Raw genomic sequence first — 19,014 nt, 5'->3', positions numbered from 1 at the left:
GGAATGAGTAGGCAGCATGGCGATAAGCAACATATAGGACCAGTTGCTTGTGGTGATGTATGGCCCAGAGATGGAGAGTCACAATCCTCCATAGACAACTTACGTAGATGTCAGTACAACCCCACCTATGAGCTATTCTAAACCTCAGGTCATGATTCTCCAGTCTAGGGCCCATCACAAGGAGAAATCAAGACAAGGCACATTTTCTAGTGTTCCTGCAGAAACCTGTTTCTAGAGGACATCAGCTCATGTCAAACACACTCGAGTGACACCTGACTGTCTCACCCCAGTTGAACCCGAGTTATCCAGTGACTAATCAACCCAGCTGTTGCCTACCAGGATTCACAACAGGCTGCAGGGCACTTTTTGGCATTAGCACTAATTAGCCGTTGCATCATCATTACTGCCCCAACTGGCACGAAAAATATTACACACAGCAAAAACAAGACCTTGGAAGTGTTTTTCATTTATTGAATAGGCATCTTTTTTTTACCTATATATTTAGCTATTTCTCTCTGTGGCAAAGATACTAATTGAAGCAACACTTGCTATACTTTTAATAACTTTTAATAACTTTTGTGATTTTGAGTTACCATTTCCCTTGTGTGATTAAAAGACTGGGATAACACTTCCATCTGGTGTCAGATGTTACCATTTTACACTTGTATGTTTTACTATAAAAGGGCCATTAGCAAAGGAATACCACTTTAACCTTTTTTTATGCACATAAAAAAAGTTAACTTAAAAAAAAAAGAATTCCAAACATCAAGGGGGGAGTAACTTTTTTTTTTATTCTGAATGTCAATAAAGACAAAACACAAAAAGGGGTGACGAAGGGTTTTTCCGAATAAATTCCGATGTATTGGGCATGACCTTCCACTTGACAATGTAATAGCAAATACTTAAATCTCTCTATTATGTTTGGTGTCACGTCTGGCTCCACCAGCTGGAGCTAGCTGGACATAAACTGGAGATGGCAGCAAACGCGAAGGGAAAGAGGCTTTATTAAATGCACATGATTACCAAGGCTGGTACATGGCCTTGGGTCCCCTCATAGAGGAGGTCCTCCAACTCAATGTCCTCCATAATCATGAAAAGGAAAAGCAAAATGAAAATCCAAACAGGCTAGAAAGAAACAAAGACACACAAACAGCAGCGTGGAACACAGCAGTAGAATCCTGCCCAACACAACCATAAAGCTAAACAAATACACTGGGAAACATTGGGGTTTAAAGCCACAGGATAATCAGGAACACAACAGGGAATGACTGATGAGAAGGAAGGGTGATAATGAAGCTGGCAGAGCCAATACCTATAAGGATGGTAACTTGGGTGCAGATATATGCATGGTAGGATGGGCAGAGAGGACTGACAGGAGAGGTACATACAGAAAGCACATGCTAAATGCAAACAAAAAGGTAGAAGGGAAGAAATGTGAGCTAGAAGGGAACTCAAAGGAATGAAGAGGAGTCCTTGCTCACTCCTCAGTGGAGTGGTGGAGTGATGGGAGGGATCAGTTACGTTTGGCGTTCATTTCTTTAATTATCCACAAGGCGACGACTGCTGAACACTTATGTATATATTACTCATAATCATGTTACATCCACTTCAGACTGGAGAGCATAACTGTAATAGATGGAATCAAGGCTTCTTTCAGTGTTTATCTACTGACTTTTTGGAAATGAGCAGAACATTTGCAAAACATTTAAATGGAGACCCAGTGGGTGTTTGTAGAGAAGCATGCTTTGCCCTGAGGAGAAATGGACACCAGAGACAGACTGGAGGGAAGACACCCTTTTCAAAAACATACATGGCATAAAATAATTTTTAAAATTCCCATAATTAAACTGAAATATAGAGTAAAGCTGCCACACCACTGATTTGTTATCCATTTGTAACAAATGACCAGTCTTATCCGCATTTAGGGTATTCAAGATCAGGGTTAGAAAATCCAGATCAACTACAGCATCAAACCATTAGGGACAATTACAATATAATACCACATACACCACTGTCTATGATGCAACATTGACATCTAATTGCATAATAGATTACAGTCTCATTCTCTGTTCCCACATTAGTCCCACGTTCCCACTCAGTCTGCACAAAATATGATCACAAATTCCCTTTTGCCTTTTTGCTCCATCCTGGACTAAACAAACCTGTATCCCTGATGAAGACTGCAAAGTCTACTAAAGGGTATTTCTTAACTGGCCAACTCCAAGAAATAATTTTTTTCATATTAACAAACTGAATAGCTTTGTGATAAAATTACACATGCTGTAAAACAAGAGATTAGAATGATTTGGATATTTTATTTAGTCATTTAAATCAAATATATATTAGGTACTTCCAAACAATAGTCACTACATTTAAACTGTATAAGCACACTTTAGATCATGCATAAATTAAATAAATTTTTAACAAGACTATGTACCACAACTAAAAAAATACATCATCTTTATAAGCACATGTATTTTCAGAAATGCGCGCTCGCACACACACACACACACACACACACACACACACACACACACACACACACACCAATAAAGCTATAGATTAATGTAGTACAGAAAATGAAATACGGAATAAATATAAATCATTTTTTTTTACAACAGGAAATGAACTGAAATAACTTAAACACTACAAAAAATTATTACGTTAATGGATGCACAAACTGAAGAAGAATTTGGAATCCATGATATAGAAAGAATACACAAGTTCTATGACCATGACACAATCGTGTTAATTATACAGACCAATGAAACACTGCTAATTTGACTTCTACATTTAATGGAATCTGGTATGTGCCTGCTTAGCTGAAGCAGAAACCGGCCTTTTTTGGAGATATAACTGCCTACCTTGCTCTAGAGTTTAGATCCAACCCTAATCTAATGATACCTTGTAAACCTTGTAACCTTTGTATGGCTGGACAGCATGTGTCTGATTAGGGCTGCAACTAAACTGTGGGAAAATATTCATGGAAATGCATTAAGGTACTACTTCTCCCCAACACATTCACATTGTGAGTAGTACGAGCCAGGTAGTATTATGCAAACTAAATGCTAACTAAGTATTATGCAAATTAAATGCTAACTATTTTAAACAAGCTGTTTGTCTACCACTAGCCATATTAGCATTTCTTGACTAAAATATCCTATTAGCCCACAAATCGCATTAAACATCTGGGAGTCAGAGCACCAAGGATTCCATCTCTCTGTATAAGAAGCAGAAACTAACAGCATCAATAGTGTAAGTCAGACACAGCATTTTGACATTTTAAACAGGAAATTACCAAAGGGGCAATTATTCCTGGACTAAACCTAATCTGAATCTGCGAAAATGGCCCATGGTCACACACAAAGCCAAAATCATGCATGTCTACCAGTCAGTCTAAACCTAAAATGAATTCCCCACAGCAGAAGGTGTAAAGCTGGTATATCTCTTCAAGATGATCAGAACTACATGTATTAAAAGCAAGAATAAGCAAACCTATACCTAGATCCAGCAGACTGTTGGTGTCCAAACTCCAGACAAGTATAGATCACATCAGTCGACCTATGAACCCTTCACAAAACACTCTCAAACTAAATCAGCCAAGTCAAAGTATTCATGCAGGCTGTCCACGGTACATGCAATGTCAATGTTGTGACTCAGATACTGTGAGTCACTCTCCAGAATATCATGTGACAGGAAGGAAGTGCTGGCGCTCCAGGTGTGGCTAATATTGGGACTCAGACACTGACGTCATCTGATGTTTCTCAAGCTCAAACTCTTCATCAGAGTCCTAACCCAGAAGGAAACCAGAGAATATACATACACTGCAAGGGTCAAACTCTCCCCACACTTATCCAGGTTTGAGATTAAACAGGTATTTGTGTGTTCTCCACTGGAAGTCCTTTTAATCTGAGATTAGGAGTCCATTACATTTGTTCATGAATTCAGAAATGTGATGAGGCAAAATATCAGATACTCCACCTGATAGTAGCATTCATAACAGACAGGAGGCTTGCGCTGCTTTTGGAAATGCATCTCCCTGTAAAGGACCCAGCACAACGGCTATAAGAACATTTCCTCATGCAGGGAAACTCAGAGACCAAAGTCTACTTTATTTGATAATGTAGTTGTCTCATTTTATTACATTATAATTTCTGGCTGATCATATGTTGTTTTTTTATGCAGTGTCTGGAAAGTTTTAATGATAAATAAAAGCACTGTGTTAGGGCAAAGGAAATAAGGAAATAATTACTGTACAATAATGGCTCAGTAGCTCTAGCAATAATGGCCCGGCAGATCTAGATTTGAGGTACCTTGCCTCCGACTGATCAAAACAGTGCATCAGAGAATGCCATGTAAACTTGATTAAATGACTCCTTTTCATATACTACTCCTGGGTCAGTTTTATGCTTGGTCTAATCACTAAAATAGTGCTGGGAGGGGATGGGAGCTGATCTCAGACCTGCCAGTGGGTGTTCCTTACCCATGGGCGACCTCTATAGGTGAGTGTTGGCTGAGGTGTGAGTTTTTCTCTGGGCAGCAGGGGCAGAGAATTCGAGCTAAGAGCACGAATCCTATCAAGCCAGATGGTAAGAGGACAAAGAACAGCAACACAGCCACATCTGAGAAATGCATGCCTGTCCCTTAGAGAGGAAAGGAGGGAGAGAGAGAGAGGAAAGGAAGAGGCAGGGAGAGAGAGATTGACATAATACCTGGAACACCTCCAGCATTCTTTGTATTGGCAATGTGACAGGAAAAACAGACTAAGAACTCACTTTAATAATTACCTAGCAAATAAACAGCATAAGCAATTTCTGGATGAATTTCTATTTTTAAAAATTTACAAAAGAAGAAATGAGTAATTAAGTAAATAAGTTTTAATTATGCAGCTACTTCTACTTATTATGATCCAGAAATTATTATAAACATATTATTATAAATCATATACAAACATCACAAGTGTTCACAAATGCTACAATAAACAATTCATAAAGCTAAATTACATCCAAATCTGATCATCAGTTTACAGAAAATCTGCAACAAATCTACTTGGTAAAAACTTCAAAATGTCAGAAGAAGAAATCACTTTGGATCTTTGTCTGTCACCCATCCTTCAGAACTTGACCTCCATGGGAAGAAAAACAAAAAAAAACAACACCACACTAATCTGAAATGAGCTCTTCTGTCCCAAACATCAAAAGACATTCCAATTTTTTGATGCAATGTATCTAAGCAATATGTCAAATACCCCAGGAATTTGAGTGAACAAAAAGGCATGATTGTAGCTGTAATTCTATTCTAGGCTGAAGAGAACAAGGAGCATCTCTCACTCTTGGGAGTGACCGTGAGGAGGGTCTGAGCAGGAAGGCCATGGACATCAGGGGGGTTGCGGACAGCACAAGTGTATGTGCCATTGTCGCTGAGAGATGCATTGAGCAGCTGAATCGATGCGTCCCCACTTTCCAGACGGCCCATCCATCTGACACGGCCCTTAAACTGCTTATCCTCTGGAGGGTATTCTACTGACATGAAATGGAAAATCTGGGAAAGATGGAATTACATATTAGTTACACTTTAACACACCACATTTATATTTTTTAGTTACATCTTATAACATTATATGTTTCTTTAAAAAGATATGTGGCAGAATAGTCAAAGGCAGACAGAGATAAAGAGTATAACAGAGTATGGTAGAAAACAACTGAGCCATTCAGTAATTGCTCAATGACATTTAATAAAAGCTGGAATGAATGTAAGGGGAGCAGGAGATGGACAGTGCCAGAGGTTTATGACTGTGCGACTCCTTATCTGATGGAGGACCTACATGGGGGGTACGAGAAAGAGCGAGAGAGAGAGTGAGTGAGTGAGTGAGTGTGTAAGTAAGTGTGACAGAGACAGCGAGCGAGAGGAAAAAAGAAGATAAAAAGACAAAGATTCTGCAGTGAATGATTTGATATTGCCATGACAGGCTTGTCAGTTCCTGACTTAACCACAAGAGACCTTACACTTCAGTTCTATGAGGAGTTGGTTTGACATTTAGCAGCATTAATTGATGGGTCTGTTTGACATTCTTAAAGAAGGCCATAGAGGAGTAACTTGCATGTCAAATACAACAATAATTTGTTGAGCAGAATAGTAAAGGTCCATGTCTGACACACACACACACACACACACACACACACACACACACACACACACACAACCACTCTGCCTTCTTTCAAATTTAGCCCAACTACAAAACAATACTCCATGTCCATCATGATATTTACTGTACATAACTTTACATAACTTCCACTCCTAACATGATCCACATTTGCTGCTAAAGTACTACATTTTTACTTTACTCCATAACTGCGATAGTCATTGACTGCATTCCAAAAAATGGTAAGCCAATAAATTGGAGGCAGGGTGTCACAACATGACACACCATCATAAAGCCTTGCATGTGTGCATGTCAAAGAGAAAGAGAAAGAAATCCCTTCTACAAACTGAGAGGTCGCTCTATCTGAATTCACCACAGGATATTTGGTCACCAACTTAGACTAACAATACATTGCATGCAGCAGTTCTATCTTGAAAGTGATAATCTCTTCTGATTTCATAACTTTTATCAAGGTCCATCTGTTGTGGCTAATAAAGCGCAAATAATATCATAAATGTGTCTCAGATTTTAAAACATCCAAAACCCAAATAGCTGGCCAGGTTGTCACTAAAGTAAATACTAAAAACCTAAAACACTAAAAACCTGACTTTGCTTAAAAGGTCTTTGCATTCAATAACATTTTAATCAAAATAGTTTAAAAAAATAATAACTTTATAACTTTAAACAGTGTTAAATATCTTTGACTGAGGTATCATACTTAATCTTAGTTATTGAAATGACCTGTGAGGATAACTTTATTTTTCTCTCCATCACAGCTATGACATCATGACTCCACTAAGAGCTAATTAGTGAGAGTGGCTGTTAGAGTAAGTGAGAGCAATGATGGCTACCTCTGATTTACTTTATTCACTCACACACACACACGTCTAGGAAATAATACTTCAACACCAACACACACAAACACACACACACACACACGCACGCACGCACGCACGCAAACTTAAGCTTCCCTCAAATTCCCACATTTCATGTGTATGTTCACAAATTCCCACAAAAACACACAAACCCACAAACATGCACACTCTCTCCTGAGCACCTGACCCCTCTCCATCTTTTAATATTTCACTAAAATCGCACTCTCTAGCTATTCATTTATATACACATCCCTTGACATGTCTCTTACTCTCCTTTTTCAAATATCTAATGCAATTTCCTCTTACCAATCTATCTTGTAAACTGAATTTTAACTATAGCAGTCACAATGCGCTTTTGTGGACCCAATGAAATCTGGGTCATTCAAACCTTTGCCTCAGAGCAGATTACTAAACAGCAGGGATCCTCATCACTAACAAACAAATGTAACAGAGCAGGTCTTTCCAACTTCCTGGAAAGTCACCATAATCTGGCACACCCGTCTTAAAGTGATACTGTGGTATGTTTCAATACAAAGCTACACCCATCATATTTAAGTCTAATGTTTTCTCACGGCCCTTTAATGCTCATGTTCTCTGGGGTTTACCACCACGTTTCAGACAGACTGACTTTAATGAACAGGTAAAAAACATTTAGAAAAGATTGCAACTATTGCCATATTTGTTTCTTAGTTAAGTAAGGAAGTTCTGTGTAGGCAACATTTTAAGACAAACAGACAAACACAATGGCAATAATTACAGAACTATTTTCTGTACTTGTCAAGCGTCAGTTAAAAGAATCTAGCTTGGTAACATCACTCTAGAGACATTCACTAGCTTTTTCAGAACAGAGTCATTTGAGAGAGTAACTCCTCCTATGGGTTCTTATGCAACATTTGTGGTGAATAATTCACATGAGGTAGGCAGCCTGCATGTGCACATTGTTCCAGTGGGTAACAGAGAAACAGCTCACTCAGGATGTGGTCTAGCCTGATCCTTCTGACACACACAAACACATTTACACCACACCACTATTTTCTTAGCACAACATGCATTATTGCATGTTCCTTCAGGACATCATTGATGCTAAACATGTTATCACAACACCAATTCATGGCTGTGAACCTGGAGAACTTGTGGCCTGACCCACCAGGCACCCCTGCCCTGACCCGCCTTGTGTTATGAACAACATTACTTCAAACAGATTCGTTAAAACAGGTGAAAAACACTACCCTGCTCCAGGTTCACGACTTTTAAACCCTCCTTTAGGTTAAAAGGACCAGAAACACAGGTTTATAATTCCTGAGGCAATGTTTATAAGTTCAAGTTGCATTTGTTAGCAAGTTCCACCTATTTAAAAAATCAAAACCACTCACACTTTGGGCTGGGCCTCCACTCTGCGGTCTGAAAGACCAGTCAACAGATATGAGGCTGGTGGTCTGGCTGGTTGAAGAGAAGGAGCAGGAAAGTGTGATCACCTGCCCGTTCACTGCACTTACGTCCTGCAAAGCACTAACCTTTATAGAGTATACATGCTCCAAACACAGCACTGCAGAGAGAGAGAAAGAGAGAGAGAGAGAAAAACCATGAATAAGTGAACAAGATTTTAGTGAATAAGAAAACATTTTAGTGAATATTTAAATGTAAAGAATGTGTAGAGAGACAAGGTCTGATAATATAATAGGTATAGAAATAATGGTAAAGAATCAGTAATGTCCTCCATTATCTGGCTATGATGTAATAAAGACTATCAGACATCATATAGATCATATTGAACAAGAGTCTGATATCCAGGAAAAGATTACTACTAATCTATTAAGGTTTTTTGCGCTGTATCACCACTAACATCAGAATGTATTCCAGGACTAGGCTTAATACATATCTGTGAAACCCAGCCCCAGATAGCTTACTACCAGAGAAGTGGTTTTATTATTATGTATTATGTCCAGTTTCTGCCTAGTGGCCAAGTTGATGGTAAATTATAAGGAGACATACAATAAGCTTCTCAATATGTGCCCTTTCACATATCTAAAATGAGACCAACAACACCCATTTCTGACAGAAATGCAATTGACAATCCTAGACAGCCAGAATTCCAGTCAAGGCTGTTTTTAACAGAAAATAAGACATTGCACAGGCTGAAAATTAATAACAACAGAGTGAGCAATCATCATTTGGAACATCCCTGAGATGTTTTCCATAAACCAGCTGTAGCCAAAGCCACCCCTATGACATGCTCACCAACACAGTTTTAGCCTCATAATGCTACACAAAGATACTGTTAGGATTACAGTGCTCCCTACAGAGGAGAGGAACAGCTTTCAGAGTTACATCACACTGCCTATGAGGATGACTAGGCCATCTATGTTGTACTCAACATCAAGAGAGATCACAATTGCACTTAGTTACAATTTACAATTTTGCACGAGACAAGATAGAAACAGTGGAACTCAGTGTGCTAAACTTCTGAGAGCTTTGCAAACACTCCATATAGCTCTGTCACACCCCTTAGGTCAGAGGTATTCAATTTCCCACCTCAAATCCAAAATCAAGTTCTGGATTTTTTTTTAATCACTAATAGTGAATAAATAAGGTAATAAAAAGTGTTTAAATCTCAGTCTTCAAGAAATCCACTATACATTTCCACTATCCCTTTTGGTTGGTTTGACAAACTATCCAACCAATTATCCAACAATTACATTACTTGCTAGCTAATTATACAGTTAAGTATAACTACAGAAAACTTCAAAATTCAGGACTAGAAATCAGGGACAAGAGTTAAATATCTCTGCCCTAGGTTCGGGATTATAGAGTAAAAGTCCTCTCCAGGATTTTGTTTTTTGGTAGCAGGTAGAATTATTTATCAAAACCAACTGATCCAAAGTCACTGAGGTTTTTTTTTTTTTTTTTTTAACTTGAACATTGACCCCTCTGCATAGAGCTGTGTTTCTCAGGCACTCGAATCCCCCATATACTGTGTATTTTAGTGCTCTCCCTATTCCAATAAAATCACAAACTCACAAAATGTGTGTTCATTAATACCAACATACAAAATTGTGTTGTGCATGACCAAACATGAGGCTCACTGTCCTTGATTTTCAACTGCTGCTGTTTACAAAAGGAGTAACTGGGAGGAGTGATCTAGTGAACACCTCATTCTTAAAGCTATGTATACTTTTTCTCTCAGTCTCGGTCACTGTGCATCTAGGCCCATTGATTCAGAAGATAATCTGTATCAGTACAAATTCAATATATTGACTAAGCAGTCCAGGTCAGACTGATTGAGATATCAGTCTGTATCTAAGAGAAAGTTTACACATCCATTAATCAAGCAGCCCTACCAGAGAGGGTCTGTCTGGCCTCAATTCCAACACCTCCAACAACTAGAATCTGACAAGCTTACTTCAACATTGGGGAAAAACATAACTGGCAGCTCAACACCCCAATATCAATCAACTTTATCTAATTTTCTGAGAAGATTCATTATGAGGTAATGGCAGGGTTGAGGGTGAGGTGAGGGCTAATGTAAATGGATAATACACAGAGTGGAATTTTCATTTTATGGGATCATGTTTTGGCCTTTTGACTAAAACATGGTATAGCAAGCATGCAGATAGCTCTGCTCAGTGGCATAGTGCCCAATACAATGCATCAGCTATTTCTCAAATTCACAACCTACTGACTTGGGTGAGTAATGTAGAAAAAGTAACAGTGTACAGTGTGCCACCAGGACAGGAGCAGCCCACCCACTGGCTACATATAGGTATAACAACCTGCAGACAGCAAGAACCCAAGCACACATTAAGAGGACATAAGTAATTTGTCAAAGTCATTCTGTCAGTCTCAGTTTGAACTTCCTTTTGGGATACTGGATAGATGCCAACAGACACACACAGACACACACCTTTTCCAAGACCCATTTAAACATACATAAAGATAGGCAACCTGCTACGTTCAAAAGCCCTTAAACATCCACAGTGCAGGAGTCTGCTAGGAACCTAAGAACCAATCAATGATAAGGTTTAATAAAACAAAGGTTTTAAAAATTATGCTACTATGGAGATGAAAGAACAGCTAAAGAGCACATGAGTCACACTGGACCTTTCACTCAGAAATCCACCACCAGGAACAGATGCCAAACATGCCCAGCAGATCTGGAATTCTACAGCACTCTCGAATGCTCACACGCATATGAACCAAGTGCAGTTAAGGTTTCTTCCAGCACTGTTACTGCATCTGAAGGTGGAGTGAGAGACTGAACCTGGGTCTGTTCTTAGAGAAGATTAGCTATTATTATAATAATCACTTATTTTTTGTTTAGTGTATTTGTATTTGTTAAATATAAACATTATTTAAGGGAAAAAAAACAATCACGAAATGTTTGGGGACATGCTCAATGTAGTAAAACTGTTTAACTCATTACAACATACATATAGAAAAATACTTATGCAATACACAATACATATCTTATGGTACTGAACAGAGTTCAAATTAATGCTAGTTCATTATTCTAATATTAATCTGTATAATGTGCAAGCAACAGACATTACACCTCTGCAGGAAGTTGGTTGGGGAGGAATTACATACATAAACCAGGACCCACAAGGTTTCTAGTTACTCATTATCAAGTTACACATTACCAGTTCACTAGGGGCTTGTGGAAATTATTAAAGGCGCAGCTAAGGATGGACTGGGACTCTTCCTTGTATTCCCATTGGTAACCATATAGGAAGAAACATTGGAATGTTGTGGAATGTTAATTACTACATGGTTTTCATATAAAATAGTATTCATATAAAAGGCAAGAAACAGGCTTACTGTGAATCTGTTGATGTATATGACAACTTATATATAGGAAATGTAGGGCAAGCAGTATGAATGACAGGTTGTCCTCAAGCAATGAACATAACCTTCAGTCACTACAGACTGTCACTGCTGCATGCATGTCAACAGGGTAAGATCAGCTTTCCATACGAAAAAGACTGAAAACTCTTAAAAATAGAACTTTCAATCATCTGAATGCTGAGGTTCTACATGACCTTAACATTTTCCCATTGAAACCAAAGAATGTGAAATCACTATATACAATAGCCTACTTACTACACAAATGCAAGTCAGCGTATGTTTAGACTTTAGCATTAAAGTACCTGCAACTTTTTATCATCTTTGCCAACAATACAGATGTTAATTTCAAGACAAAAAGACATGAAATAGCACAGTTAAGCAGCACAGTTTAGTGACAAAATCTGTTTTGTTTAGAGTAGGCCTTGATGTTTGTTTGTTTTTTTTCAATATGCAGGCAAAACTATTTTTGTTTAAAGTTTGGAAAATACTTGTGTAGCACTTGACCATTTTTGCTAATGTAAATGTTAAATGAAATGAAACAATTTACATTAGTCTAAATTTAGGCCTATTCTAATGCTTCCTTGCTCGGTCAAAAAGTTTCTCTCTTGGTCGCATTAGTTGGCATTAGTACCCGTTTATTTGTATTATTCTCTTGAGTCGAAGAGCAAACAGTGTATGTACGGTGAATAAGCTATTTTACAACCGTTTATAAACGGTAAAATCAACGTTAAATATTACTAATAAACCAAATACCTCTATATAACACTCAAGGATTGTGATTTCGTTTCAGATGTTTCAGAATACGACAGTGCCATTTTGTGAACGCTGGGGATCAGTAGGCTAGTTAAACAAAACATAAATCGTTTCACTTACCCAGGCTGACAAATAAACGAACCCAAAAGCCATTTTCATGAGCAATTTGCCACCGCTCTCTTAACTCCATGTTATCATAAAGGCAGATTACAATTACGTTTCTACGGGAGAGTTGCATTAAATTTGAGGTTTTAGAGCGTCCATGTTTCTTTATCGGTGCGTAGTAGTGTTGGCTCGCCTACCTGTTAAACAGGTGCTTCAGGAAGTGGTCGAAGGCAAAGCTCGTTGTGGAATTTTAGGTGTTAATATTAACTTAAATCTAAATGGTACCAAGGAAATAGTTCGCATAACAGTGCGTTAGAATCTACGGAGATAAAGTAGGGTAAGCTTTTAAATTATTATGAAACGATATAGTATGCTGCGTGTATTTCCAGTCAGGTTGTCTTTAGAATTTATGCCTTGAATAGTTCACACACAGTATACTGACACCTGTTCCTGCGTTTTAGTTATATAACAATATTAGTATTTTGTAAAAAATAAATAAATAAATAAAAATAAAAACACAATATCAGTTATTAAGCTCATAAAGGGAAATATTACCATTACAATTTGCCTCATTATACATATTAAGTCTTACAAATGCACTACTACAGTAGTTATTGTGTGAGCTCCGTAAACACTCAACCACTATATATAAAATAGAGAAGACTAGAAGACTATAATAGCAGAGCTCTGTGAATTCTAGAATTCTGATATTTCTGATCCAACACTGAAGTGGGGAATGTGGAGTTCTGAGGTACTTTTTGATTTCAAAGGCAGCTTTGTTGAGGAGAGTGGTGTTCATTTCCCTCCTGAACAAGGCCGTTCCCTCTTTCTCTCTTGACCCCCAACCCCCATGTTAACAGGCAATCACACAAAAGTCATCCCCGTTGCCATGCCAACAGACAGCCAGTTCAACGGATTCCGATCACAGCATGAGAGAAAAAGTCAGAGAGAGAGAGAGAGAGAGAGAGAGAGAGAGAGAGATACCACAGGAGGGGATTGCTGCAATCTTCACTCTTCATTTGGATTACAAAAGCCCCTTCTAAATTTTCTAAACCCTGTATGCCTTAAAGACATATACTGGCAAAGACCATACTCCCTTAAAGCAATGCAGCAGTGATTTAACCATTTTCTAGTGGAGATGGAAATGGCACAAAAAAGTTTAAATATATGATGCTCCTGGACAGTAAGGCAATTAGAAAGACATAACTTGCCTGCTTAAGACTGCTTTCATGCCTTTAATGCTTTGCTCTCAGGCCTTCAATGAGAATGTATGTTTCGTGGTATGACTTGTATTTGTTGTATTATATATTCTTAGTATACTGTATTTATGCATAGTGCAAATAGCATCTGCAGTTACTATTTACACTTACTATTTACACTAAATTTTACTCTGTACACTTTTTTTTTTACAAACCTCCTGATGATCTTTACACTTAAATAATGTTGCAGTTTACATGAAAATACCATTTGCAATTAATATACTAAGCTCACATAGTATTTTACTGTATTTTACATCATGTATTTTATTGTAACATTATACTGATATAACTTGGCCCATAGGTGTGAACTGGGGGCAACACAGCACTTACTGAACTAATAAATTAGGATGACTCTGCTAAAGGTTACAAACATCTGTAGCAGGCATATCCCATGGATATCAGAGACTCTGTGATCATCACAGACACCACAACACCAGCAAACACATCTATGTTCATCACAATCAATCACAGACCATGGTGATAAAAGGCCTCTGGAAAATGGCAATCTGCTGTCCAGAAGGCTGACTTCATCTCAGCCCTACCATCCCTCCACTCACTACACTTACGGGTTCTGACAGAGACCTGGATCAGCAGAGACCTGGAGCTCAGCAACTCTGGTTGCCCTGTCTTCTGCCTTTTCATTCCATTCTCTACAGCATCTTGGCTCAGGTAGTGGCACAGGTTTACTGTTCTCAAGAGTGGCATTTCATCAAACTTTCCTTCTCTGTTCTTTCAGTTTGTTCTTTGGAATTCCATGCCATTACAGTGTCTTTCCCCAGTAAACGTAACATAATTGTCATCTACCATCCTCCAGGTCCCCTACATAACTTCATTGATGACATTGACACTCTCAATTGGAGTCAATTGAAAACCCACTCATTCTACTTGATGACTTCAACTAATGAAGGAAACCCACTCATGCTCCTTGATGACTTCGACCTTTCATCAGACAAGCTATATTCATCCTGCATCCTTCCACTGTTGTCATTTGACCTAACTCTTAACCATTCTGCTGTAACTCACAGAACAGGCAATGTTCTGGATCTGATTTTCAGCTGGACCACCACAGCAATGGGCATCACAGTAACTCCCCCCCCCCCCCCCTCCACCTACCAGACCATCACTTTCTAGCCTTCTCTCTTCCTACCGACTCCTTTTATCCACACTGCTCCTACATGTTCTTCTTCCTTCCAACACAATCACTCTCTCCTCACTTGCTTCAACTATGTTTTCTGAATCTCTTTCTTCTCTCTCCCTGGATACAGTTGCTAATACTTTCCTTTCTACACCCTCTTCATAAATGGATCTTCTGTGCCCTCTCTCCTCCAGACATGTAAGATCTTCCCCTCCTACCCCCTGGTTAAAAGAATAGTTGCCACTGGAGAGAACTAAGTACTACAGAGAGGTGATGAAGGAAAACTCTCCTAGATTCAGACCTCAGCTCATAGCAATTTCTTCTTTTCAATTTCTAGAAGTAACATCTGCAAAAGCATCCTACTACAAGGGAAAATTAGAATCAGTATCCAATCCACACAAGCTCTTCTTTTCGCTTCTCTACTTAACCCTCCTCCCTCCTCTCTTTCTTCTGAAGATTTCTTCTTTTAGAAGGGTTGCAGCAATCTGCCAGTCCCTTTCCTCTGTCCCCACTCTTCCCCCCAGTGTTCATACCCCTATATCTAACTCTTTGAATTATTTTTTTCTGCTAGCCACAGACAAAATCCTTCAACTCCTGACTTCATGCCCATGGAATCCCACTCTTTCTACTCTGTTCCAGACAATTTTGAGAGATCTGCTTCCATTCATCCTTACCATCATCAACAACTCTTTATCTTCAGGATAGGTACTAACAGCATTCAAAGATGGTACCAATCCTAAAGAAGGCCACACTCAACAGCTCTGACATAAGCAATTACAGACCAGTATCACTCCACTCTTTCCTCTCAAGTTTTTGAATGAGCAGTCTATAATCGATTATCTCTTTTCCTCACCCAGGACCAGCTCCAGAATCCCAATCAGTCTGGCTACAAACTGGCACATTCAACAGAAACTGCCCTCACAGCAGTAACTGAGAAACGTCATGCTGCCGAGAATCTGTGTTGATACTTCTGGACCTTTCAGCAGCCTTTGACACAATAAACAACAACATGCCTCTCTCTGTTCTTTCCAAACTCGGTATACCTGGTTCTGCATAGAAGTAGTTTGAGTTCTATCTGGAGGGCCGGTCCTATCAGGTAACATGCAGAGGATCAATATCCATTCCATGTAGACTCTCCACCGGAGTCCCCCAGGGCTCAGTGCTACACCCTCTTTTTCTTCCCTTTCTTTCCCACCTTCTGACACTCTGGTTTCCAGTTGTATCTCACCATGCTTGACGGGCATCACTTCCTGGATGACAAATCACCACTTGAAGCTCAACTCCAGCAAAAAAGAGTATCTGTACATCCCAGGAAATCCCAATCCTCACCATGATGTCACTTTTTCTTGTGAGAATTCCCTGGTCTCGCCACCTGAGGCTGCTCATGGCATGGCCTTGTCATAACTCTGAACAACCAATTATCATTCTCAACTCTCGTTTCAAACCTGACCTGGTCATTCAGATTTCTCCTTTGCATCTTAAGAAGTATTTGGACCTTTCTCTGACAGGAAGCTACCCAGGTGTTTCTGCAGTGTCTCAAAGCTCAACTACTGAAACTTGCTACTTGCTTATTTTCCTCTACAGGCCATCCGACCTCTACAACTGATCCAGAAGGCAACAGCACAACTATCATCCAACATTCACAAATCACTTTCATGTCACCTCACTGCTGCGTTCCCTTCATTTGCTTCCAGTAACTGCCCACATCAGATTTTAAACTTGGCGCTTGCCTACAAAGGGGCTAATGGTCAATGGTCAATGGCTCAGCTTGAAACACCATGCTTCAAGTCTCATGGTAGGCAAGCATCAAAACTATTCTCTGTCCTGGCTCCCAAATGGTGGAACGAACTTCTACTGGCTTGTATGAACAGCAGAGACCTTGCTGTCTACAGATCTATTTGTGGGGTATTTAAATGACCACTAATCCTGCACCTATAGAAATTTGTAGTATTGTTAATTAAATGTAAATTCTAGCACGTATTGTTTAGTATTGCACTTGTTGTTTGAATACAGTACTTATTTTGCATTTTTTCCAGGCCTTAGTACTGATTATTGCATTTAGCAGTATTCTATTTCAATGGTATCTCTAACCTATTGTACTGGCTAAGATACATTCTAAGAGTACATTTCAAAGCACTTTTGTGAATATTTTGATGCTTTTGATAAGAGCATCTGCTAGCCCTGAAAATTAAAAATAAAATAATTTGGCCATAACTTATATTCAGGAATAAAATTGCTTATGTTAAATGCTAACAGTGTCATTCTTTCCAACAGTGTTTTCTGCAGCATCTGATTATCATTCTTGTCTGATTGTTACTAAATTGTTAGTATGCATATTTTAAGTCTGTTTGATGAATAGATTCATTTAAAATTTTCAATGCAGTTTAAACCACAACCAAGTGAAAGCATAGCTCTTTCTATTGCATATTCCATTGCACTCACTAGGGCTGCTTTGACCACAAAGGAATCAAACTCTTGCTCTAAAATTAAGTATCCCTAAGTAGTTAAGTAAGAAAATAAATACATGAAAAATAATGAAAAGTGCAAAACAGTACAAAAATTGGAAAAAGAAAAATCAGGAAAAGGATGGGGGGGGTAGATTTCAAATTATTTCTCCTTTCTAAAAAAAAATGCTCTTGCTGAAATAAGATCTTCAGTAGCGGCAGGACAACAGAGGGTGCTAGGGTGCCACCCTCCCTGATTTTTTTTAATAAACCTTTTTTTAATAATCACTAACAACTTATTTTAAGTATGAGTGTGCTAATAATGAAAGATAACATGTACTCTATAAAATATATTTGGAGACATTAGCTTCCTATTTCATTCCCTCTTTTTTCTGGGGTGATATAAATATTACCTTGTCAGAGCAGCAGCCCAGTCAATTGCTGACACAAGATTTGCACATAGCAACATAAATTTAGCCAATCAGCATCCTCAAATCTGGTGCCTAAGCGGTGCTTCATTTATGCCCCAAGCAGTCAGCTGGGGAATCAGACTGTATACACAGTCTGAGTTTAGTAGGAACATTTGATGTTATTGACAATAACAAAATAATCCACAAATTCAATAAGGCCTCTTTTCCAAAATCTTCCTGAGAGAATTTTGATGGACAAACTACACATTCTGAGTAGCTTGCTACGATGGCTGGCTAGCTGGCTGGCTAGTCATGTTTTGTATTTTGGGGGTTAATTCTTGATTTATAGCTAGTACCAATGAACTAGCACCAATGAAGCTAGTAAAAGCTTGGTTTGTCTCGTGTTAGTTAACTTTTAGCTAACGTTAATTTAGTCTGCTATCTAGCTAACAGCTTGTGTAGCTAATTTAGAGGTTGTCCATTTATTTAGCTAGCTGGCATTCCATGTTAGCTAGCTAACTTGTAGCGCTAGTAGCTTGCTAGTTATTTGTTTTAGTGGTAGTTCTGGCCGTAGACTACGTACAGTCTATGGTTCTGGCGAAATGAGCTAAGATGAGCTTGCATGACAACTGCGAAGTTTAGGCAGTTGTAATGTGTAAGTAGGAGCTTTCCTTTTGATACCTAATTTATAACAAGATGATATAAGGCCCCTACATTAACTTTAAAAATACAAGGCTTCTTTTGTTTAAAAATGTTTTCTTTTAGTTAAAATATTAAGCTGTAAAAGGTAATGAAAACTGCTTCACTACGTGGCAGTAGAAATGGTAAACTGTACAGTCTAGGATAAAGATGACATTACTCATCTCTATCAGACACATTTACCTTGTTGGTACACCTTTATTGTATATGTTAGAGACTAGCGAATCAAATAGGCCATCCTCTAGTTCAGGGTACTTGAATTCTGGTCTTGGAGAGTTGGTGCCCAAATGTTTTGTTATTTCAATCATCAGTTTCAGACCACAAAGCTACTGTGGACCAGATGTTTTTGA

General features: G+C 38.6%; 1 protein-coding gene across 1 annotated transcript; it reads right to left on the bottom strand.

Moving 5' to 3' along the window:
* Positions 1-2,560: 2,560 nt before the first annotated feature.
* On the bottom strand, positions 2,561-12,898 carry mpzl3 (myelin protein zero-like 3). The gene is made up of 6 exons (XM_027016168.2): positions 12,733-12,898; positions 8,391-8,563; positions 5,331-5,541; positions 4,484-4,643; positions 3,982-4,039; positions 2,561-3,790 (listed from the first exon to the last, which is right to left on the bottom strand). The coding sequence occupies exons 1-6, from the start codon at positions 12,848-12,850 to the stop codon at positions 3,725-3,727; spliced, it is 786 nt and encodes a 261-aa protein (XP_026871969.2). The 5' UTR covers positions 12,851-12,898; the 3' UTR covers positions 2,561-3,724.
* Between the last annotated feature and the right edge of the window lie 6,116 nt (positions 12,899-19,014).

The sequence above is a fragment of the Electrophorus electricus genome, chromosome 15 (assembly GCF_013358815.1).
Source record: "Electrophorus electricus isolate fEleEle1 chromosome 15, fEleEle1.pri, whole genome shotgun sequence".
Taxonomy (NCBI): domain Eukaryota; kingdom Metazoa; phylum Chordata; class Actinopteri; order Gymnotiformes; family Gymnotidae; genus Electrophorus; species Electrophorus electricus.
The sequence above is the reverse complement of the archived record's forward strand: the minus strand, read 5'-3'. Positions and strand labels throughout refer to the sequence as shown.